The 24,184-nt window shown below is 49.6% G+C and overlaps 1 protein-coding gene across 2 annotated transcripts in view; it reads left to right on the forward strand.

Annotated features, from left to right (window-relative positions):
* Positions 1–704: 704 nt before the first annotated feature.
* The window catches only part of LOC124017956 (cell adhesion molecule 4-like), a 79,806-nt gene continuing 56,326 nt past the window's right edge, over positions 705–24,184 (forward strand). The window contains exon 1 of one of the 2 annotated variants that reach the window (XM_046333198.1): positions 705–2,312. In XM_046333198.1, the coding sequence (XP_046189154.1) occupies positions 2,231–2,312 (82 nt within the window). In that variant the 5' untranslated portion in view covers positions 705–2,230. The remainder of the gene's footprint in view (positions 2,313–24,184) is intronic. The other variant, XM_046333199.1, reaches the window with a different exon arrangement.

A 24,184-nucleotide genomic window follows, 5' to 3' on the forward strand; every position in this document is an offset into this window, starting at 1 on the left:
TGGTAGTATTGACAGTGCCAGGGCACACGGTGGGTAGTGGTAGTATTGACAGTGCCAGGGCACACGGTGGGTAGTGGTAGTATTGACAGTGCCAGGGCAAACGGTGGGTAGTGGTAGTATTGACAGTGCCAGGGCACACGGTGGGTAGTGGTAGTATTGACAGTGCCAGGGCACACGGTGGGTAGTGGTAGTATTGACAGTGCCAGGGCACACGGTGGGTAGTGGTAGTATTGACAGTGCCAGGGCACACGGTGGGTAGTGGTAGTATTGACAGTGCCAGGGCACACTGTGGGTAGTGGTAGTATTGACAGTGCCAGGGCACACGGTGGGTAGTGGTAGTATTGACAGTGCCAGGGCCCACGGTGGGTAGTGGTAGTATTGACAGTGCCAGGGCACACGGTGGGTAGTGGTAGTATTGACAGTGCCAGGGCACACGGTGGGTAGTGGTAGTATTGACAGTGCCAGGGCACACTGTGGGTAGTGGTAGTATTGACAGTGCCAGGGCACACGGTGGGTAGTGGTAGTATTGACAGTGCCAGGGCACACTGTGGGTAGTGGTAGTATTGACAGTGCCAGGGCACACTGTGGGTAGTGGTAGTATTGACAGTGCCAGGGCACACGATGGGAAGTGGTAGTATTGACAGTGCCAGGGCACACTGTGGGTAGTGGTAGTATTGACAGTGCCAGGGCACACTGTGGGTAGTGGTAGTATTGACAGTGCCAGGGCACACGGTGGGTAGTGGTAGTATTGACAGTGCCAGGGCACACTGTGGGTAGTGGTAGTATTGACAGTGCCAGGGCCCACGGTGGGTAGTGGTAGCATTGACAGTGCCAGGGCCCACGGTGCGGTAGTGGTAGTATTGACAGTGCCAGGGCACACGGTGGGTAGTGGTAGTATTGACAGTGCCAGGGCCCACGGTTGGTAGTGGTAGTATTGACAGTGCCAGGGCCCACGGTGGGTAGTGGTAGCATTGACAGTGCCAGGGCCCACGGTGCGGTAGTGGTAGCATTGACAGTGCCAGGGCACACGGTGGGTAGTGGTAGTATTGACAGTGCCAGGGCACACGGTGGGTAGTGGTAGTATTGACAGTGCCAGGGCACACGGTGGGTAGTGGTAGCATTGACTGGCTAATTGCAGACAGAAGGCAGAGGACTTTGTAGCAATCTGGGGATGACACCACTGTTCTCCTCAATCAGACAGTGTTCAGCGAGGTGTGTGCTGCAGTCCGGTTACCCTCAGTAAGTTATACGCTCTCTGGGCCGGGCCCTCGCCGCTGCTGCATTAGGAGCCGCCAATCAGAACCAACAACCAACTCCACACGGACCGCAGCAGCTGAACTGAGCTCACTGACGGAGCGGGCGGTGAACACGAGACTCAACACAGGGACTGAACATAGTGACTGGAAGCAGCCGTGTGCAGCAGAGAGAGACATTGTGATCCTGTATAAACATACAGAGAGAGGACATACATACACGCTACATCTCTACAGTGGGACGAATAGAGAGAGAGATGTAGCCTATAGAGTAATGCTATACGTGTGATCCTGTAGGGTGTTTATATCACACAGGGAGACTGTAGTCGTTTGTAAAGCAGTTACCATCACAGTTGGAGACGGTGATGTGTGATATCGAACCGTGGGAGACAATTTAGCTGATGACATGTTTGTGTTGTCAAAAGTATCATGTGTGGGGATGGAGCCCCGAGTTGAGAGATATGGGTACAGAAACAGTATAATGACTTGTTTCAGATGGTTTACTCCGATGTGTCTGTCTGGCTGATGTAGAGTAAAGATATTGGTTTGCTTGGTGTTGGGATTCTGGTCTGTGGTTTGCCATTTGAGTGGTTCTAGCCTGTTGGTTTGTATCATTGCTTTGCTCCATTGATTTGATGTTTAGTTATGTAGTCCTACACAGCAGAGCAGCTCGGTTGGCAGACAGTCATTTGGCTAATTGTGTGCTGATAGTTCGTAGCAACGTTGTAAGACATTCCAGATCGACGCTGTGGTGATGTTAGATCGGTGGTGTTTTATCAAAACACTGCAGCTCTGAAGAATCGTGCGTGTTGTGTCCTGGTAAAACCCCAGCTTTGTTGTGTGTCACTGCAGCCCTAGTTCTGCTCTGCTCTGCTCTGCTCTGCTCTGCTCTGCTCTGCTCTGCTGGTGTTACGACGGCTGTGTTCCTGTGTCACAGAGGAAGCATTGATCAGACAGCTACTGAGGCTCAATACACAATGAGGCCTGGCCCGAGATCTCTCCTCCTCCCCAACCCCCTCTCCCTCTCCCTGCGTGCCCTGCTCCTGCTCTGCCTTGCGCGTAAGTCACACACACTTGCATGTGCAATGCACATTTCACATTTCCTGTTGCTGTAAGATTTTCCTGCTGTAGCAAACTGGCTCAAATGTAAGATCCCTATATCTGTACACACACTGACTCCCCTCACTACATCAAGCTAGATGATCTATCTTTCTTTCACCTCTCAGTGGGATAGTTGTGGCCAACACGTGATAATGGGAAGATCGGGAGATTTAATAAATGTCATAAAAGTGGAGAAAAGCTATAGAGTGAGGGAAATTGAAGACAAGACACTTAGGGACAGAAAGATAGAGTGGACTGAGAGAAAAGCAGAGTGTGACTGAACTCTCAAATCTCTGATTTAGGTGTGAATTTACAATTAGCATTATGTATGAGCAGAGTGCGATAGAGAGGATGGGATTACACCCAGGCTGTAGGACTGGAGAAATGGGGAAACACAAACCAGGATGGAGGATTACACCCAGGCTGTAGGACTGGAGAAATGGGGAAACACAAACCAGGATGGAGGATTACACCCAGGCTGTAGGACTGGAGAAATGGGGAAACACAAACTGGGATGGAGGATTACACCCAGGCTGTAGGACTGGAGAAATGGGGAAACACAAACTGGGATGGAGGATTACACCCAGGCTGTAGGACTGGAGAAATGGGGAAACACAAACCAGGATGGAGGATTACACCCAGGCTGTAGGACTGGAGAAATGGGGAAACACAAACCAGGATGGAGGATTACACCCAGGCTGTAGGACTGGAGAAATGGGGAAACACAAACCAGGATGGAGGATTACACCCAGGCTGTAGGACTGGAGAAATGGGGAAACACAAACCAGGATGGAGGATTACACCCAGGCTGTAGGACTGGAGAAATGGGGAAACACAAACCAGGATGGAGGAGTACAGTTAAAAGAGGCAAGGGATGAGGCGGGAGGGAGGGCAGGAGAGAGAACAGGAACCACTGTGGGCAGGAGAGAGACCAGGAACCACTGTGGGCAGGAGAGAGACCAGGAACCACTGTGGGCAGGAGAGAGACCAGGAACCACTGTGGGCAGGAGAGAGACCAGGAACCACTGTGGGCAGGAGAGAGACCAGGAACCACTGTGGGCAGGAGAGAGACCAGGAACCACTGTGGGCAGGAGAGAGACCAGGAACCACTGTGGGCAGGAGAGAGACCAGGAACCACTGTGGGCAGGAGAGAGACCAGGAACCACTGTGGGCAGGACAGCTAGTGTTTCCCCTGTCTTTGATCTATGATTAGGATCACTGGTAGCACCATTGATACCATGAATATATCCTGTCATCATTCTATTTGGGCTCAAGCAGCGTATTAATATGCAGAGATGTTCTGTAAATAACCATGGCTGCAACGCGTCCACTTCCTCCAAGCCAATCAAAATCTGGATTGCAGAATTTTCATATTGGATCTACACAGGGACATTTGGTGGCATGGGATGGTGGGAGGGAGGGAATGGGTGACAGTAGAAGAGCAAGAGAATGAGGAAGAGGGATGGAAAGGGAGAGAGAATTCGTTGTTAGCCTTGGCAAGGAGGCTGGGTTATATAATTTCTGCCAATGAAGCGGTTTTGGGTGAGCAGTGAGCAGGAGGAGGGAGACTGGCCAGGTAGAGGGATTGATGTGTGGGGGAGGGTTAAGACTCTCTCCTCTTGGCCGCTGTGAATCTCCAGCGTGGTATCAACGTGTAATGGGCCTGTACATTTTCCTTAAGCTGCCCTTGTTGTGCATGGCAGTCGTTGCTAGAGCAGTGTTGGGCTGTGACGGCTCGTCATAAACACCATGGATAACCAGCTTTAGCTGTTTAAAAGGACAGCATACACACTGGTGGAAAACAGAGAGCGGTAAAGAGAGAAGGAATTGGAAGAGACGGACATGGGGGTAATATAGTGAGAGGAGAGTGAGGTGAGTGGATAGAGAGAGCGAGAAAGTGTGAGGTATTTAGAGAGGGATAGCGAGATGAGATGAGCAGAGTGGTAGAGAGAGAGTGAATGTGTGAGGTATTTAGAGAGGGATAGCGAGGTGAGATGAGCAGAGTGGTAGAGAGAGAGTGAATGTGTGAGGTATTTAGAGAGGGAATGGGGTCATGGAAATATGTTGAAGGTCTTAAACAACATGAAGGTCAAAACATAGCTGTGAGAAGGATGAACAGGGATGTGAGATGAGGTAGAGAAGAGAGGAGCTGTGAGAAGGATGAACAGGGATGTGAGATGAGGTAGAGAAGAGAGGAGCTGTGAGAAGGATGAACAGGGATGTGAGATGAGGTAGAGAAGAGAGGAGCTGTGAGAAGGATGGGAAGGATGAACAGGGATGTGAGATGAGGTAGAGAAGAGAGGAGCTGTGAGAAGGATGGGAAGGATGAACAGGGATGTGAGATGAGGTAGAGAAGAGAGGAGCTGTGAGAAGGATGGGAAGGATGAACAGGGATGTGAGATGAGGTAGAGAAGAGAGGAGCTGTGAGAAGGATGGGAAGGATGAACAGGGATGTGAGATGAGGTAGAGAAGAGAGGAGCTGTGAGAAGGATGGGAAGGATGAACAGGGATGTGAGATGAGGTAGAGAGGAGAGGAGCTGTAAGAAGGATGGGAAGGATGAACAGGGATGTGAGATGAGGTAGAGAAGAGAGGAGCTGTGAGAAGGATGGGAAGGATGAACAGGGATGTGAGATGAGGTAGAGAAGAGAGGAGCTGTGAGAAGGATGGGAAGGATGAACAGGGATGTGAGATGAGGTAGAGAAGAGAGGAGCTGTGAGAAGGATGAACAGGGATGTGAGATGAGGTAGAGAAGAGAGGAGCTGTGAGAAGGATGGGAAGGATGAACAGGGATGTGAGATGAGGTAGAGAAGAGAGGAGCTGTGAGAAGGATGGGAAGGATGAACAGGGATGTGAGATGAGGTAGAGAAGAGAGGAGCTGTGAGAAGGATGAACAGGGATGTGAGATGAGGTAGAGAAGAGAGGAGCTGTGAGAAGGATGGGAAGGATGAACAGGGATGTGAGATGAGGTAGAGAAGAGCGGAGCTGTGAGAAGGATGGGAAGGATGAACAGGGATGTGAGATGAGGTAGAGAAGAGAGGAGCTGTGAGAAGGATGGGAAGGATGAACAGGGATGTGAGATGAGGTAGAGAAGAGAGGAGCTGTGAGAAGGATGAACAGGGATGTGAGATGAGGTAGAGAAGAGAGGAGCTGTGAGAAGGATGGGAAGGATGAACAGGGATGTGAGATGAGGTAGAGAAGAGAGGAGCTGTGAGAAGGATGAGAAGGATGAACAGGGATGTGAGATGAGGTAGAGAAGAGAGGAGCTGTGAGAAGGATGGGAAGGATGAACAGGGATGTGAGATGAGGTAGAGAAGAGAGGAGCTGTGAGAAGGATGGGAAGGATGAACAGGGATGTGAGATGAGGTAGAGAAGAGAGGAGCTGTGAGAAGGATGGGAAGGATGAACAGGGATGTGAGATGAGGTAGAGAAGTGAGGAGCTGTGAGAAGGATGGGAAGGATGAACAGGGATGTGAGATGAGGTAGAGAAGAGAGGAGCTGTGAGAAGGATGGGAAGGATGAACAGGGATGTGAGATGAGGTAGAGAAGAGAGGAGCTGTGAGAAGGATGAACAGGGATGTGAGATGAGGTAGAGAAGAGAGGAGCTGTGAGAAGGATGGGAAGGATGAACAGGGATGTGAGATGAGGTAGAGAAGAGAGGAGCTGTGAGAAGGATGGGAAGGATGAACAGGGATGTGAGATGAGGTAGAGAAGAGAGGAGCTGTGAGAAGGATGAACAGGGATGTGAGATGAGGTAGAGAAGAGAGGAGCTGTGAGAAGGATGGGAAGGATGAACAGGGATGTGAGATGAGGTAGAGAAGAGAGGAGCTGTGAGAAGGATGGGAAGGATGAACAGGGATGTGAGATGAGGTAGAGAAGAGAGGAGCTGTGAGAAGGATGGGAAGGATGAACAGGGATGTGAGATGAGGTAGAGAAGAGAGGAGCTGTGAGAAGGATGAACAGGGATGTGAGATGAGGTAGAGAAGAGAGGAGCTGTGAGAAGGATGGGAAGGATGAACAGGGATGTGAGATGAGGTAGAGAAGAGAGGAGCTGTGAGAAGGATGAGAAGGATGAACAGGGATGTGAGATGAGGTAGAGAAGAGAGGAGCTGTGAGAAGGATGGGAAGGATGAACAGGGATGTGAGATGAGGTAGAGAAGAGAGGAGCTGTGAGAAGGATGGGAAGGATGAACAGGGATGTGAGATGAGGTAGAGAAGAGAGGAGCTGTGAGAAGGATGGGAAGGATGAACAGGGATGTGAGATGAGGTAGAGAAGAGAGGAGCTGTGAAAAGGATGGGAAGGATGAACAGGGATGTGAGATGAGGTAGAGAAGAGAGGAGCTGTGAGAAGGATGGGAAGGATGAACAGGGATGTGAGATGAGGTAGAGAAGAGAGGAGCTGTGAGAAGGATGGGAAGGATGAACAGGGATGTGAGATGAGGTAGAGAAGAGAGGAGCTGTGAGAAGGATGGGAAGGATGAACAGGGATGTGAGATGAGGTAGAGAAGAGAGGAGCTGTGAGAAGGATGGGAAGGATGAACAGGGATGTGAGATGAGGTAGAGAAGAGAGGAGCTGTGAGAAGGATGGGAAGGATGAACAGGGATGTGAGATGAGGTAGAGAAGAGAGGAGCTGTGAGAAGGATGGGAAGGATGAACAGGGATGTGAGATGAGGTAGAGAAGAGAGGAGCTGTGAGAAGGATGGGAAGGATGAACAGGGATGTGAGATGAGGTAGAGAAGAGAGGAGCTGTGAGAAGGATGGGAAGGATGAACAGGGATGTGAGATGAGGTAGAGAAGAGAGGAGCTGTGAGAAGGATGGGAAGGATGAACAGGGATGTGAGATGAGGCAGAGAAGAGAGGAGCTGTGAGAAGGATGGGAAGGATGAACAGGGATGTGAGATGAGGTAGAGAAGAGAGGAGCTGTGAGAAGGATGGGAAGGATGAACAGGGATGTGAGATGAGGTAGAGAAGAGAGGAGCTGTGAGAAGGATGGGAAGGATGAACAGGGATGTGAGATGAGGTAGAGAAGAGAGGAGCTGTGAGAAGGATGGGAAGGATGAACAGGGATGTGAGATGAGGTAGAGAAGAGAGGAGCTGTGAGAAGGATGGGAAGGATGAACAGGGATGTGAGATGAGGTAGAGAAGAGAGGAGCTGTGAGAAGGATGGGAAGGATGAACAGGGATGTGAGATGAGGTAGAGAAGAGAGGAGCTGTGAGAAGGATGGGAAGGATGAACAGGGATGTGAGATGAGGTAGAGAAGAGAGGAGCTGTGAGAAGGATGGGAAGGATGAACAGGGATGTGAGATGAGGTAGAGAAGAGAGGAGCTGTGAGAAGGATGGGAAGGATGAACAGGGATGTGAGATGAGGTAGAGAAGAGAGGAGCAGTGAGAAGGATGAACAGGGATGTGAGATGAGGTAGAGAAGAGAGGAGCTGTGAGAAGGATGAACAGGGATGTGAGATGAGGTAGAGAAGAGAGGAGCTGTGAGAAGGATGAACAGGGATGTGAGATGAGGTAGAGAAGAGAGGAGCTGTGAGAAGGATGAACAGGGATGTGAGATGAGGTAGAGAAGAGAGGAGCTGTGAGAAGGATGGGAAGGATGAACAGGGATGTGAGATGAGGTAGAGAAGAGAGAAGCTGTGAGAAGGATGAACAGGGATGTGAGATGAGGTAGAGAAGAGAGAAGCAGTGAGAAGGATGGGAAGGATGAACAGGGATGTGAGATGAGGTAGAGAAGAGAGGAGCTGTGAGAAGGATGGGAAGGATGAACAGGGATGTGAGATGAGGTAGAGAAGAGAGGAGCTGTGAGAAGGATGGGAAGGATGAACAGGGATGTGAGATGAGGTAGAGAAGAGAGGAGCTGTGGGAAGGATGGGAAGGATGAACAGGGATGTGAGATGAGGTAGAGAAGAGAGGAGCTGTGAGAAGGATGGGAAGGATGAACAGGGATGTGAGATGAGGTAGAGAAGAGAGGAGCAGTGAGAAGGATGGGAAGGATGAACAGGGATGTGAGATGAGGTAGAGAAGAGAGAAGCTGTGAGAAGGATGGGAAGGATGAACAGGGATGTGAGATGAGGTAGAGAATAGAGGAGCTGTGAGAAGGATGGGAAGGATGAACAGGGATGTGAGATGAGGTAGAGAAGAGAGGAGCTGTGAGAAGGATGGGAAGGATGAACAGGGATGTGAGATGAGGTAGAGAAGAGAGGAGCTGTGAGAAGGATGGGAAGGATGAACAGGGATGTGAGATGAGGTAGAGAAGAGAGGAGCAGTGAGAAGGATGAACAGGGATGTGAGATGAGGTAGAGAAGAGAGGAGCTGTGAGAAGGATGAACAGGGATGTGAGATGAGGTAGAGAAGAGAGGAGCTGTGAGAAGGATGAACAGGGATGTGAGATGAGGTAGAGAAGAGAGGAGCTGTGAGAAGGATGAACAGGGATGTGAGATGAGGTAGAGAAGAGAGGAGCTGTGAGAAGGATGGGAAGGATGAACAGGGATGTGAGATGAGGTAGAAAAGAGAGGAGCAGTGAGAAGGATGGGAAGGATGAACAGGGATGTGAGATGAGGTAGAGAAGAGAGAAGCTGTGAGAAGGATGGGAAGGATGAACAGGGATGTGAGATGAGGTAGAGAATAGAGGAGCTGTGAGAAGGATGGGAAGGATGAACAGGGATGTGAGATGAGGTAGAGAAGAGAGAAGCTGTGAGAAGGATGGGAAGGATGAACAGGGATGTGAGATGAGGTAGAGAAGAGAGGAGCTGTGAGAAGGATGGGAAGGATGAACAGGGATGTGAGATGAGGTAGAGAAGAGAGGAGCAGTGAGAAGGATGAACAGGGATGTGAGATGAGGTAGAGAAGAGAGGAGCTGTGAGAAGGATGAACAGGGATGTGAGATGAGGTAGAGAAGAGAGGAGCTGTGAGAAGGATCAACAGGGATGTGAGATGAGGTAGAGAAGAGAGGAGCTGTGAGAAGGATGAACAGGGATGTGAGATGAGGTAGAGAAGAGAGTAGCTGTGAGAAGGATGGGAAGGATGAACAGGGATGTGAGATGAGGTAGAGAAGAGAGAAGCTGTGAGAAGGATGAACAGGGATGTGAGATGAGGTAGAGAAGAGAGAAGCAGTGAGAAGGATGGGAAGGATGAACAGGGATGTGAGATGAGGTAGAGAAGAGAGGAGCAGTGAGAAGGATGGGAAGGATGAACAGGGATGTGAGATGAGGTAGAGAAGAGAGAAGCTGTGAGAAGGATGAACAGGGATGTGAGATGAGGTAGAGAAGAGAGGAGCAGTGAGAAGGATGAACAGGGATGTGAGATGAGGTAGAGAAGAGAGGAGCAGTGAGAAGGATGGGAAGGATGAACAGGGATGTGAGATGAGGTAGAGAAGAGAGGAGCTGTGAGAAGGATGAACAGGGATGTGAGATGAGGTAGAGAAGAGAGGAGCTGTGAGAAGGATGAACTGGGATGTGAGATGAGGTAGAGAAGAGAGTAGCTGTGAGAAGGATGGGAAGGATGAACAGGGATGTGAGATGAGGTAGAGAAGAGAGAAGCTGTGAGAAGGATGAATAGGGATGTGAGATGAGGTAGAGAAGAGAGAAGCAGTGAGAAGGATGGGAAGGATGAACAGGGATGTGAGATGAGGTAGAGAAGAGAGGAGCAGTGAGAAGGATGGGAAGGATGAACAGGGATGTGAGATGAGGTAGAGAAGAGAGAAGCTGTGAGAAGGATGAACAGGGATGTGAGATGAGGTAGAGAAGAGAGGAGCAGTGAGAAGGATGAACAGGGATGTGAGATGAGGTAGAGAAGAGAGGAGCAGTGAGAAGGATGGGAAGGATGAACAGGGATGTGAGATGAGGTAGAGAAGAGAGGAGCTGTGAGAAGGATGAACAGGGATGTGAGATGAGGTAGAGAAGAGAGGAGCTGTGAGAAGGATGAACTGGGATGTGAGATGAGGTAGAGAAGAGAGGAGCTGTGAGAAGGATGGGAAGGATGAACAGGGATGTGAGATGAGGTAGAGAAGAGAGAAGCTGTGAGAAGGATGAACAGGGATGTGAGATGAGGTAGAGAAGAGAGGAGCAGTGAGAAGGATGAACAGGGATGTGAGATGAGGTAGAGAAGAGAGGAGCTGTGAGAAGGATGGGAAGGATGAACAGGGATGTGAGATGAGGTAGAGAAGAGAGGAGCAGTGAGAAGGATGGGAAGGATGAACAGGGATGTGAGATGAGGTAGAGAAGAGAGAAGCTGTGAGAAGGATGGGAAGGATGAACAGGGATGTGAGATGAGGTAGAGAATAGAGGAGCTGTGAGAAGGATGGGAAGGATGAACAGGGATGTGAGATGAGGTAGAGAAGAGAGGAGCTGTGAGAAGGATGGGAAGGATGAACAGGGATGTGAGATGAGGTAGAGAAGAGAGGAGCTGTGAGAAGGATGGGAAGGATGAACAGGGATGTGAGATGAGGTAGAGAAGAGAGGAGCAGTGAGAAGGATGAACAGGGATGTGAGATGAGGTAGAGAAGAGAGGAGCTGTGAGAAGGATGAACAGGGATGTGAGATGAGGTAGAGAAGAGAGGAGCTGTGAGAAGGATGAACAGGGATGTGAGATGAGGTAGAGAAGAGAGGAGCTGTGAGAAGGATGAACAGGGATGTGAGATGAGGTAGAGAAGAGAGGAGCTGTGAGAAGGATGGGAAGGATGAACAGGGATGTGAGATGAGGTAGAGAAGAGAGAAGCTGTGAGAAGGATGAACAGGGATGTGAGATGAGGTAGAGAAGAGAGAAGCAGTGAGAAGGATGGGAAGGATGAACAGGGATGTGAGATGAGGTAGAGAAGAGAGGAGCAGTGAGAAGGATGGGAAGGATGAACAGGGATGTGAGATGAGGTAGAGAAGAGAGAAGCTGTGAGAAGGATGAACAGGGATGTGAGATGAGGTAGAGAAGAGAGGAGCTGTGAGAAGGATGGGAAGGATGAACAGGGATGTGAGATGAGGTAGAGAAGAGAGGAGCAGTGAGAAGGTTGGGAAGGATGAACAGGGATGTGAGATGAGGTAAAGAAGAGAGAAGCTGTGAGAAGGATGAACAGGGATGTGAGATGAGGTAGAGAAGAGAGGAGCAGTGAGAAGGATGAACAGGGATGTGAGATGAGGTAGAGAAGAGAGGAGCTGTGAGAAGGATGGGAAGGATGAACAGGGATGTGAGATGAGGTAGAGAAGAGAGGAGCTGTGAGAAGGATGGGAAGGATGAACAGGGATGTGAGATGAGGTAGAGAAGAGAGGAGCAGTGAGAAGGATGGGAAGGATGAACAGGGATGTGAGATGAGGTAGAGAAGAGAAAAGCTGTGAGAAGGATGAACAGGGATGTGAGATGAGGTAGAGAAGAGAGGAGCAGTGAGAAGGATGAACAGGGATGTGAGATGAGGTAGAGAAGAGAGGAGCTGTGAGAAGGATGGGAAGGATGAACAGGGATGTGAGATGAGGTAGAGAAGAGAGGAGCTGTGAGAAGGATGGGAAGGATGAACAGGGATGTGAGATGAGGTAAAGAAGAGAGGAGCTGTGAAAAGGATGGGAAGGATGAACAGGGATGTGAGATGAGGTAGAGAAGAGAGGAGCAGTGAGAAGGATGGGAAGGATGAACAGGGATGTGAGATGAGGTAGAGAAGAGAGAAGCTGTGAGAAGGATGGGAAGGACGAACTGGGATGTGAGATGAGGTAGAGAAGAGAGGAGCAGTGAGAAGGATGGGAAGGATGAACAGGGATGTGAGATGAGGTAGAGAAGAGAGGAGCAGTGAGAAGGATGGGAAGGATGAACAGGGATGTGAGATGAGGTAGAGAAGAGAGAAGCTGTGAGAAGGATGAACAGGGATGTGAGATGAGGTAGAGAAGAGAGGAGCAGTGAGAAGGATGAACAGGGATGTGAGATGAGGTAGAGAAGAGAGGAGCTGTGAGAAGGATGGGAAGGATGAACAGGGATGTGAGATGAGGTAGAGAAGAGAGGAGCAGTGAGAAGGATGGGAAGGATGAACAGGGATGTGAGATGAGGTAGAGAAGAGAGGAGCAGTGAGAAGGATGGGAAGGATGAACAGGGATGTGAGATGAGGTAGAGAAGAGAGGAGCAGTGAGAAGGATGGGAAGGATGAACAGGGATGTGAGATGAGGTAGAGAAGAGAGAAGCAGTGAGAAGGATGGGAAGGATGAACAGGGATGTGAGATGAGGTAGAGAAGAGTGGAGCAGTGAGAAGGATGGGAAGGATTAACAGGGATGAGAGATGAGGTAGAGAAGAGAGGAGCAGTGAGAAGGATGGGAAGGATGAACAGGGATGTGAGATGAGGTAGAGAAGAGAGGAGCAGTGAGAAGGATGGGAAGGATGAACAGGGATGTGAGATGAGGTAGAGAAGAGAGTAGCAGTGAGAACGATGGGAAGGATGAACAGGGATGTGAGATGAGGTAGAGAAGAGAGGAGCAGTGAGAATGATGGGAAGGATGGGAAGGATGAACAGGGATGTGAGATGAGGTAGAGAAGAGAGGAGCTGTGAGAAGGATGGGAAGGATGAACAGGGATGTGAGATGAGGTAGAGAAGAGAGGAGCTGTGAGAAGGATGGGAAGGATGAACAGGGATGTGAGATGAGGTAGAGAAGAGAGGAGCTGTGAGAAGGATGGGAAGGATGAACAGGGATGTGAGATGAGGTAGAGAAGAGAGGAGCTGTGAGAAGGATGGGAAGGATGAACAGGGATGTGAGATGAGGTAGAGAAGAGAGGAGCTGTGAGAAGGATGGGAAGGATGAACAGGGATGTGAGATGAGGTAGAGAAGAGAGGAGCAGTGAGAAGGATGAACATGGATGTGAGATGAGGTAGAGAAGAGAGGAGCTGTGAGAAGGATGGGAAGGATGAACAGGGATGTGAGATGAGGTAGAGAAGAGAGTAGCAGTGAGAACGATGGGAAGGATGAACAGGGATGTGAGATGAGGTAGAGAAGAGAGGAGCAGTGAGAATGATGGGAAGGATGGGAAGGATGAACAGGGATGTGAGATGAGGTAGAGAAGAGAGGAGCTGTGAGAAGGATGGGAAGGATGAACAGGGATGTGAGATGGGGTAGAGAAGAGAGGAGCTGTGAGAAGGATGGGAAGGATGAACAGGGATGTGAGATGAGGTAGAGAAGAGAGGAGCTGTGAGAAGGATGGGAAGGATGAACAGGGATGTGAGATGAGGTAGAGAAGAGAGGAGCTGTGAGAAGGATGGGAAGGATGAACAGGGATGTGAGATGAGGTAGAGAAGAGAGGAGCAGTGAGAAGGATGGGAAGGATGAACAGGGATGTGAGATGAGGTAGAGAAGAGAAAAGCTGTGAGAAGGATGAACAGGGATGTGAGATGAGGTAGAGAAGAGAGGAGCAGTGAGAAGGATGAACAGGGATGTGAGATGAGGTAGAGAAGAGAGTAGCAGTGAGAACGATGGGAAGGATGAACAGGGATGTGAGATGAGGTAGAGAAGAGAGGAGCAGTGAGAATGATGGGAAGGATGGGAAGGATGAACAGGGATGTGAGATGAGGTAGAGAAGAGAGGAGCTGTGAGAAGGATGGGAAGGATGAACAGGGATGTGAGATGGGGTAGAGAAGAGAGGAGCTGTGAGAAGGATGGGAAGGATGAACAGGGATGTGAGATGAGGTAGAGAAGAGAGGAGCTGTGAGAAGGATGGGAAGGATGAACAGGGATGTGAGATGAGGTAGAGAAGAGAGGAGCAGTGAGAAGGATGAACATGGATGTGAGATGAGGTAGAGAAGAGAGGAGCTGTGAGAAGGATGGGAAGGATGAACAGGGATGTGAGATGAGGTAGAGAAGAGAGGAGCTGTGAGAAGGATGGGAAGGATGAACAGGGATGTGAGATGAGGTAGAGAAGAGAGGAGCAGTGAGAAGGATGAACAGGGATGTGAGATGAGGTAGAGAAGAGAGGAGCTGTGAGAAGGATGAACAGGGATGTGAGATGAGGTAGAGAAGAGAGGAGCTGTGAGAAGGATGAACAGAGATGTGAGATGAGGTAGAGAAGAGAGGAGCTGTGAGAAGGATGAACAGGGATGTGAGATGAGGTAGAGAAGAGAGGAGCTGTGAGAAGGATGGGAAGGATGAACAGGGATGTGAGATGAGGTAGAGAAGAGAGAAGCTGTGAGAAGGATGAACAGGGATGTGAGATGAGGTAGAGAAGAGAGAAGCAGTGAGAAGGATGGGAAGGATGAACAGGGATGTGAGATGAGGTAGAGAAGAGAGGAGCAGTGAGAAGGATGGGAAGGATGAACAGGTATGTGAGATGAGGTAGAGAAGAGAGAAGCTGTGAGAAGGATGAACAGGGATGTGAGATGAGGTAGAGAAGAGAGGAGCTGTGAGAAGGATGGGAAGGATGAACAGGGATGTGAGATGAGGTAGAGAAGAGAGGAGCAGTGAGAAGGTTGGGAAGGATGAACAGGGATGTGAGATGAGGTAGAGAAGAGAGGAGCTGTGAGAAGGATGGGAAGGATGAACAGGGATGTGAGATGAGGTAGAGAAGAGAGGAGCTGTGAAAAGGATGGGAAGGATGAACAGGGATGTGAGATGAGGTAGAGAAGAGAGGAGCTGTGAGAAGGATGGGAAGGATGAACAGGGATGTGAGATGAGGTAGAGAAGAGAGGAGCTGTGAGAAGGATGGGAAGGATGAACAGGGATGTGAGATGAGGTAGAGAAGAGAGGAGCTGTGAGAAGGATGGGAAGGATGAACAGGGATGTGAGATGAGGTAGAGAAGAGAGGAGCTGTGAGAAGGATGGGAAGGATGAACAGGGATGTGAGATGAGGTAGAGAAGAGAGGAGCATTGAGAAGGATGAACAGGGATGTGAGATGAGGTAGAGAAGAGAGGAGCTGTGAGAAGGATGGGAAGGATGAACAGGGATGTGAGATGAGGTACAGAAGAGAGGAGCTGTGAGAAGGATGGGAAGGATGAACAGGGATGTGAGATGAGGTAGAGAAGAGAGGAGCAGTGAGAAGGATGAACAGGGATGTGAGATGAGGTAGAGAAGAGAGGAGCTGTGAGAAGGATGAACAGGGATGTGAGATGAGGTAGAGAAGAGAGGAGCTGTGAGAAGGATGAACAGGGATGTGAGATGAGGTAGAGAAGAGAGGAGCTGTGAGAAGGATGAACAGGGATGTGAGATGAGGTAGAGAAGAGAGGAGCTGTGAGAAGGATGGGAAGGATGAACAGGGATGTGAGATGAGGTAGAGAAGAGAGAAGCTGTGAGAAGGATGAACAGGGATGTGAGATGAGGTAGAGAAGAGAGAAGCAGTGAGAAGGATGGGAAGGATGAACAGGGATGTGAGATGAGGTAGAGAAGAGAGGAGCAGTGAGAAGGATGGGAAGGATGAACAGGTATGTGAGATGAGGTAGAGAAGAGAGAAGCTGTGAGAAGGATGAACAGGGATGTGAGATGAGGTAGAGAAGAGAGGAGCTGTGAGAAGGATGAACAGGGATGTGAGATGAGGTAGAGAAGAGAGGAGCAGTGAGAAGGTTGGGAAGGATGAACAGGGATGTGAGATGAGGTAGAGAAGAGAGAAGCTGTGAGAAGGATGAACAGGGATGTGAGATGAGGTAGAGAAGAGAGGAGCAGTGAGAAGGATGAACAGGGATGTGAGATGAGGTAGAGAAGAGAGGAGCTGTGAGAAGGATGGGAAGGATGAACAGGGATGTGAGATGAGGTAGAGAAGAGAGGAGCTGTGAGAAGGATGGGAAGGATGAACAGGGATGTGAGATGAGGTAGAGAAGAGAGGAGCAGTGAGAAGGATGGGAAGGATGAACAGGGATGTGAGATGAGGTAGAGAAGAGAGAAGCTGTGAGAAGGATGAACAGGGATGTGAGATGAGGTAGAGAAGAGAGGAGCAGTGAGAAGGATGAACAGGGATGTGAGATGAGGTAGAGAAGAGAGGAGCTGTGAGAAGGATGGGAAGGATGAACAGGGATGTGAGATGAGGTAGAGAAGAGAGGAGCTGTGAGAAGGATGGGAAGGATGAACAGGGATGTGAGATGAGGTAAAGAAGAGAGGAGCTGTGAGAAGGATGGGAAGGATGAACAGGGATGTGAGATGAGGTAGAGAAGAGAGGAGCTGTGAGAAGGATGGGAAGGATGAACAGGGATGTGAGATGAGGTAGAGAAGCTGTGAGAAGGATGGGAAGAACGAACAGGGATGTGAGATGAGGTAGAGAAGAGAGGAGCAGTGAGAAGGATGGGAAGGATGAACAGGGATGTGAGATGAGGTAGAGAAGAGAGGAGCAGTGAGAAGGATGGGAAGGATGAACAGGGATGTGAGATGAGGTAGAGAAGAGAGAAGCTGTGAGAAGGATGAACAGGGATGTGAGATGAGGTAGAGAAGAGAGGAGCAGTGAGAAGGATGAACAGGGATGTGAGATGAGGTAGAGAAGAGAGGAGCTGTGAGAAGGATGGGAAGGATGAACAGGGATGTGAGATGAGGTAGAGAAGAGAGGAGCTGTGAGAAGGATGGGAAGGATGAACAGGGATGTGAGATGAGGTAGAGAAGAGAGGAGCAGTGAGAAGGATGGGAAGGATGAACAGGGATGTGAGATGAGGTAGAGAAGAGAGGAGCAGTGAGAAGGATGGGAAGGATGAACAGGGATGTGAGATGAGGTAGAGAAGAGAGAAGCAGTGAGAAGGATGGGAATGATGAACAGGGATGTGAGATGAGGTAGAGAAGAGTGGAGCAGTGAGAAGGATGGGAAGGATGAACAGGGATGAGAGATGAGGTAGAGAAGAGAGGAGCAGTGAGAAGGATGGGAAGGATGAACAGGGATGTGAGATGAGGTAGAGAAGAGAGGAGCAGTGAGAAGGATGGGAAGGATGAACAGGGATGTGAGATGAGGTAAAGAAGAGAGGAGCTGTGAAAAGGATGGGAAGGATGAACAGGGATGTGAGATGAGGTAGAGAAGAGAGGAGCAGTGAGAAGGATGGGAAGGATGAACAGGGATGTGAGATGAGGTAGAGAAGAGAGGAGCAGTGAGAAGGATGGGAAGGATGAACAGGGATGTGAGATGAGGTAGAGAAGAGAGGAGCAGTGAGAAGGATGGGAAGGATGAACAGGGATGTGAGATGAGGTAGAGAAGAGAGAAGCTGTGAGAAGGATGAACAGGGATGTGAGATGAGGTAGAGAAGAGAGGAGCAGTGAGAAGGATGAACAGGGATGTGAGATGAGGTAGAGAAGAGAGGAGCTGTGAGAAGGATGGGAAGGATGAACAGGGATGTGAGATGAGGTAGAGAAGAGAGGAGCAGTGAGAAGGATGGGAAGGATGAACAGGGATGTGAGATGAGGTAGAGAAGAGAGGAGCAGTGAGAAGGATGGGAAGGATGAACAGGGATGTGAGATGAGGTAGAGAAGAGAGGAGCAGTGAGAAGGATGGTAAGGATGAACAGGGATGTGAGATGAGGTAGAGAAGAGAGAAGCAGTCAGAAGGATGGGAAGGATGGACAGGGATGTGAGATGAGGTAGAGAAGAGTGGAGCAGTGAGAAGGATGGGAAGGATTAACAGGGATGAGAGATGAGGTAGAGAAGAGAGGAGCAGTGAGAAGGATGGGAAGGATGAACAGGGATGTGAGATGAGGTAGAGAAGAGAGGAGCAGTGAGAAGGATGGGAAGGATGAACAGGGATGTGAGATGAGGTAGAGAAGAGAGTAGCAGTGAGAACGATGGGAAGGATGAACAGGGATGTGAGATGAGGTAGAGAAGAGAGGAGCAGTGAGAATGATGGGAAGGATGGGAAGGATGAACAGGGATGTGAGATGAGGTAGAGAAGAGAGGAGCTGTGAGAAGGATGGGAAGGATGAACAGGGATGTGAGATGAGGTAGAGAAGAGAGGAGCTGTGAGAAGGATGGGAAGGATGAACAGGGATGTGAGATGAGGTAGAGAAGAGAGGAGCTGTGAGAAGGATGGGAAGGATGAACAGGGATGTGAGATGAGGTAGAGAAAAGAGGAGCTGTGAGAAGGATGGGAAGGATGAACAGGGATGTGAGATGAGGTAGAGAAGAGAGGAGCTGTGAGAAGGATGGGAAGGATGAACAGGGATGTGAGATGAGGTAGAGAAGAGAGGAGCAGTGAGAAGGATGAACATGGATGTGAGATGAGGTAGAGAAGAGAGGAGCTGTGAGAAGGATGGGAAGGATGAACAGGGATGTGAGATGAGGTAGAGAAGAGAGTAGCAGTGAGAACGATGGGAAGGATGAACAGGGATGTGAGATGAGGTAGAGAAGAGAGGAGCAGTGAGAATGATGGGAAGGATGGGAAGGATGAACAGGGATGTGAGATGAGGTAGAGAAGAGAGGAGCTGTGAGAAGGATGGGAAGGATGAACAGGGATGTGAGATGAGGTAGAGAAGAGAGGAGCTGTGAGAAGGATGGGAAGGATGAACAGGGATGTGAGATGAGGTAGAGAAGAGAGGAGCTGTGAGAAGGATGGGAAGGATGAACAGGGATGTGAGATGAGGTAGAGAAGAGAGGAGCTGTGAGAAGGATGGGAAGGATGAACAGGGATGTGAGATGAGGTAGAGAAGAGAGGAGCTGTGAGAAGGATGGGAAGGATGAACAGGGATGTGAGATGAGGTAGAGAAGAGAGGAGCAGTGAGAAGGATGAACATGGATGTGAGATGAGGTAGAGAAGAGAGGAGCTGTGAGAAGGATGGGAAGGATGAACAGGGATGTGAGATGAGGTAGAGAAGAGAGGAGCTGTGAGAAGGATGGGAAGGATGAACAGGGATGTGAGATGAGGTAGAGAAGAGAGGAGCAGTGAGAAGGATGAACAGGGATGTGAGATGAGGTAGAGAAGAGAGGAGCTGTGAGAAGGATGAACAGGGATGTGAGATGAGGTAGAGAAGAGAGGAGCTGTGAGAAGGATGAACAGAGATGTGAGATGAGGTAGAGAAGAGAGGAGCTGTGAGAAGGATGAACAGGGATGTGAGATGAGGTAGAGAAGAGAGGAGCTGTGAGAAGGATGGGAAGGATGAACAGGGATGTGAGATGAGGTAGAGAAGAGAGAAGCTGTGAGAAGGATGAACAGGGATGTGAGATGAGGTAGAGAAGAGAGAAGCAGTGAGAAGGATGGGAAGGATGAACAGGGATGTGAGATGAGGTAGAGAAGAGAGGAGCAGTGAGAAGGATGGGAAGGATGAACAGGTATGTGAGATGAGGTAGAGAAGAGAGAAGCTGTGAGAAGGATGAACAGGGATGTGAGATGAGGTAGAGAAGAGAGGAGCTGTGAGAAGGATGGGAAGGATGAACAGGGATGTCAGATGAGGTAGAGAAGAGAGGAGCAGTGAGAAGGTTGGGAAGGATGAACAGGGATGTGAGATGAGGTAGAGAAGAGAGGAGCTGTGAGAAGGATGGGAAGGATGAACAGGGATGTGAGATGAGGTAGAGAAGAGAGGAGCTGTGAAAAGGATGGGAAGGATGAACAGGGATGTGAGATGAGGTAGAGAAGAGAGGAGCTGTGAGAAGGATGGGAAGGATGAACAGGGATGTGAGATGAGGTAGAGAAGAGAGGAGCTGTGAGAAGGATGGGAAGGATGAACAGGGATGTGAGATGAGGTAGAGAAGAGAGGAGCTGTGAGAAGGATGGGAAGGATGAACAGGGATGTGAGATGAGGTAGAGAAGAGAGGAGCTGTGAGAAGGATGGGAAGGATGAACAGGGATGTGAGATGAGGTAGAGAAGAGAGGAGCAGTGAGAAGGATGAACAGGGATGTGAGATGAGGTAGAGAAGAGAGGAGCTGTGAGAAGGATGGGAAGGATGAACAGGGATGTGAGATGAGGTACAGAAGAGAGGAGCTGTGAGAAGGATGGGAAGGATGAACAGGGATGTGAGATGAGGTAGAGAAGAGAGGAGCAGTGAGAAGGATGAACAGGGATGTGAGATGAGGTAGAGAAGAGAGGAGCTGTGAGAAGGGTGAACAGGGATGTGAGATGAGGTAGAGAAGAGAGGAGCTGTGAGAAGGATGAACAGGGATGTGAGATGAGGTAGAGAAGAGAGGAGCTGTGAGAAGGATGAACAGGGATGTGAGATGAGGTAGAGAAGAGAGGAGCTGTGAGAAGGATGGGAAGGATGAACAGGGATGTGAGATGAGGTAGAGAAGAGAGAAGCTGTGAGAAGGATGAACAGGGATGTGAGATGAGGTAGAGAAGAGAGAAGCAGTGAGAAGGATGGGAAGGATGAACAGGGATGTGAGATGAGGTAGAGAAGAGAGGAGCAGTGAGAAGGATGGGAAGGATGAACAGGTATGTGAGATGAGGTAGAGAAGAGAGAAGCTGTGAGAAGGATGAACAGGGATGTGAGATGAGGTAGAGAAGAGAGGAGCTGTGAGAAGGATGGGAAGGATGAACAGGGATGTGAGATGAGGTAGAGAAGAGAGGAGCAGTGAGAAGGTTGGGAAGGATGAACAGGGATGTGAGATGAGGTAGAGAAGAGAGAAGCTGTGAGAAGGATGAACAGGGATGTGAGATGAGGTAGAGAAGAGAGGAGCAGTGAGAAGGATGAACAGGGATGTGAGATGAGGTAGAGAAGAGAGGAGCTGTGAGAATGATGGGAAGGATGGGAAGGATGAACAGGGATGTGAGATGAGGTAGAGAAGAGAGGAGCTGTGAGAAGGATGGGAAGGATGAACAGGGATGTGAGATGAGGTAGAGAAGAGAGGAGCAGTGAGAAGGATGGGAAGGATGAACAGGGATGTGAGATGAGGTAGAGAAGAGAGAAGCTGTGAGAAGGATGAACAGGGATGTGAGATGAGGTAGAGAAGAGAGGAGCAGTGAGAAGGATGAACAGGGATGTGAGATGAGGTAGAGAAGAGAGGAGCTGTGAGAAGGATGGGAAGGATGAACAGGGATGTGAGATGAGGTAAAGAAGAGAGGAGCTGTGAGAAGGATGGGAAGGATGAACAGGGATGTGAGATGAGGTAGAGAAGAGAGGAGCTGTGAGAAGGATGGGAAGGATGAACAGGGATGTGAGATGAGGTAGAGAAGCTGTGAGAAGGATGGGAAGAACGAACAGGGATGTGAGATGAGGTAGAGAAGAGAGGAGCAGTGAGAAGGATGGGAAGGATGAACAGGGATGTGAGATGAGGTAGAGAAGAGAGGAGCAGTGAGAATGATGGGAAGGATGAACAGGGATGTGAGATGAGGTAGAGAAGAGAGAAGCTGTGAGAAGGATGAACAGGGATGTGAGATGAGGTAGAGAAGAGAGGAGCAGTGAGAAGGATGAACAGGGATGTGAGATGAGGTAGAGAAGAGAGGAGCTGTGAGAAGGATGGGAAGGATGAACAGGGATGTGAGATGAGGTAGAGAAGAGAGGAGCTGTGAGAAGGATGGGAAGGATGAACAGGGATGTGAGATGAGGTAGAGAAGAGAGGAGCAGTGAGAAGGATGGGAAGGATGAACAGGGATGTGAGATGAGGTAGAGAAGAGAGGAGCAGTGAGAAGGATGGGAAGGATGAACAGGGATGTGAGATGAGGTAGAGAAGAGAGAAGCAGTGAGAAGGATGGGAAGGATGAACAGGGATGTGAGATGAGGTAGAGAAGAGTGGAGCAGTGAGAAGGATGGGAAGGATGAACAGGGATGAGAGATGAGGTAGAGAAGAGAGGAGCAGTGAGAAGGATGGGAAGGATGAACAGGGATGTGAGATGAGGTAGAGAAGAGAGGAGCAGTGAGAAGGATGGGAAGGATGAACAGGGATGTGAGATGAGGTAGAGAAGAGAGGAGCAGTGAGAACGATGGGAAGGATGAACAGGGATGTGAGATGAGGTAGAGAAGAGAGGAGCAGTGAGAATGATGGGAAGGATGGGAAGGATGAACAGGGATGTGAGATGAGGTAGAGAAGAGAGGAGCTGTGAGAAGGATGGGAAGGATGAACAGGGATGTGAGATGAGGTAGAGAAGAGAGGAGCAGTGAGAATGATGGGAAGGATGAACAGGGATGTGAGATGAGGTAGAGAAGAGAGAAGCTGTGAGAAGGATGAACAGGGATGTGAGATGAGGTAGAGAAGAGAGGAGCTGTGAGAAGGATGGGAAGGATGAACAGGGATATGAGATGAAGTAGAGAAGAGAGGAGCTGTGAGAAGGATGGGAAGGATGAACAGGGATGTGAGATGAAGTAGAGAAGAGAGGAGCAGTGAGAAGGATGGGAAGGATGAACAGGGATGTGAGATGAGGTAGAGAAGAGAGGAGCTGTGAGAAGGATGAACAGGGATGTGAGATGAGGTAGAGAAGAAAGAAGCTGTGAGAAGGATGGGAAGGATTAACAGGGATGTGAGATGAGGTAGAGAAGAGAGGAGCAGTGAGAAAGAAGGATGGGAAGGATGAACAGGGATGTGAGATGAGGTAGAGAAGAAAGAAGCTGTGAGAAGGATGGGAAGGATTAACAGGGATGTGAGATGAGGTAGAGAATAGAGGAGCAGTGATAATGATGGGAAGGATGAACAGGGATGTGAGATGAGGTAGAGAAGAGAGGAGCAGTGAGAAGGATGGGAAGGATGAACAGGGATGTGAGATGAGGTAGAGAAGCTGTGAGAAGGATGGGAAGGATGAACAGGGATGTGAGATGAGGTAGAGAAGAGAGGAGCTGTGAGAAGGATGGGAAATGTCCTCATGTCCTCTCTCTCAATCCCTCTCCCAATCCCTCTCCCTCTCTCTCCTTTTCTCCCGGTCCTGAACAAAACAGGATGATTATACTGCAGACTTGAGCTGCAGAACAAATCACATTTAGTGATGGAGATACCCACAGAGTCAGAGAGAGAGAGGCAGACAGAGAGCGGAAGTGTTGCAGAATGGAAGGAAAGTATCGCTAAATGAAAGAAGAGAGACATGGATAGAGGGACGCAAGTAAAAGAGAGTGAATATGCACAGAGAAGAAGAGAGGAGGAATGAGAGATGAAGGTATAGAAGGGTAATGGGGGAGTAGTACAGGGAGAAGGTGAGGGAAAGAGGGAGGTAATGAGAGATGAAGGTATTGAAGGGGCATGGGGGAGTAGTACAGGGAGAAGGTGAGGGAAAGAGGGAGGTAATGAGAGATGAAGGTATTGAAGGGGCATGGGGGAGTAGTACAGGGAGAAGGTGAGGGAAAGAGGGAGGTAATGAGAGATGAAGGTATAGAAGGGGCATGGGGGAGTAGTACAGGGAGAAGGTGAGGGAAAGAGGGAGGTAATGAGAGATGAAGGTATAGAAGGGGCATGGGGGAGTAGTACAGGGAGAAGGTGAGGGAAAGAGGGAGGTAATGAGAGATGAAGGTATAGAAGGGGCATGGGGGAGTAGTACAGGGAGAAGGTGAGGGAAAGAGGGAGGTAATGAGAGATGAAGGTATAGAAGGGGCATGGGGGAGTAGTACAGGGAGAAGGTGAGGGAAAGAGGGAGGTAATGAGAGATGAAGGTATTGAAGGGGCATGGGGGAGTAGTACAAGGAGAAGGTGAGGGAAAGAGGGAGGTAATGAGAGATGAAGGTATAGAAGGGGCATGGGGGAGTAGTACAGGGAGAAGGTGAGGGAAAGAGGGAGGTAATGAGAGATGAAGGTATAGAAGGGGCATGGGGGAGTAGTACAGGGAGAAGGTGAGGGAAAGAGGGAGGTAATGAGAGATGAAGGTATAGAAGGGGCATGGGGGAGTAGTACAGGGAGAAGGTGAGGGAAAGAGGGAGGTAATGAGAGATGAAGGTATAGAAGGGGCATGGGGGAGTAGTACAGGGAGAAGGTGAGGGAAAGAGGGAGGTAATGAGAGATGAAGGTATAGAAGGGGCATGGGGGAGTAGTACAGGGAGAAGGTGAGGGAAAGAGGGAGGTAATGAGAGATGAAGG

This window comes from Oncorhynchus gorbuscha, unplaced genomic scaffold (genome assembly GCF_021184085.1).
Source record: "Oncorhynchus gorbuscha isolate QuinsamMale2020 ecotype Even-year unplaced genomic scaffold, OgorEven_v1.0 Un_scaffold_35:::fragment_2:::debris, whole genome shotgun sequence".
Taxonomy (NCBI): Eukaryota; Metazoa; Chordata; class Actinopteri; order Salmoniformes; family Salmonidae; genus Oncorhynchus; species Oncorhynchus gorbuscha.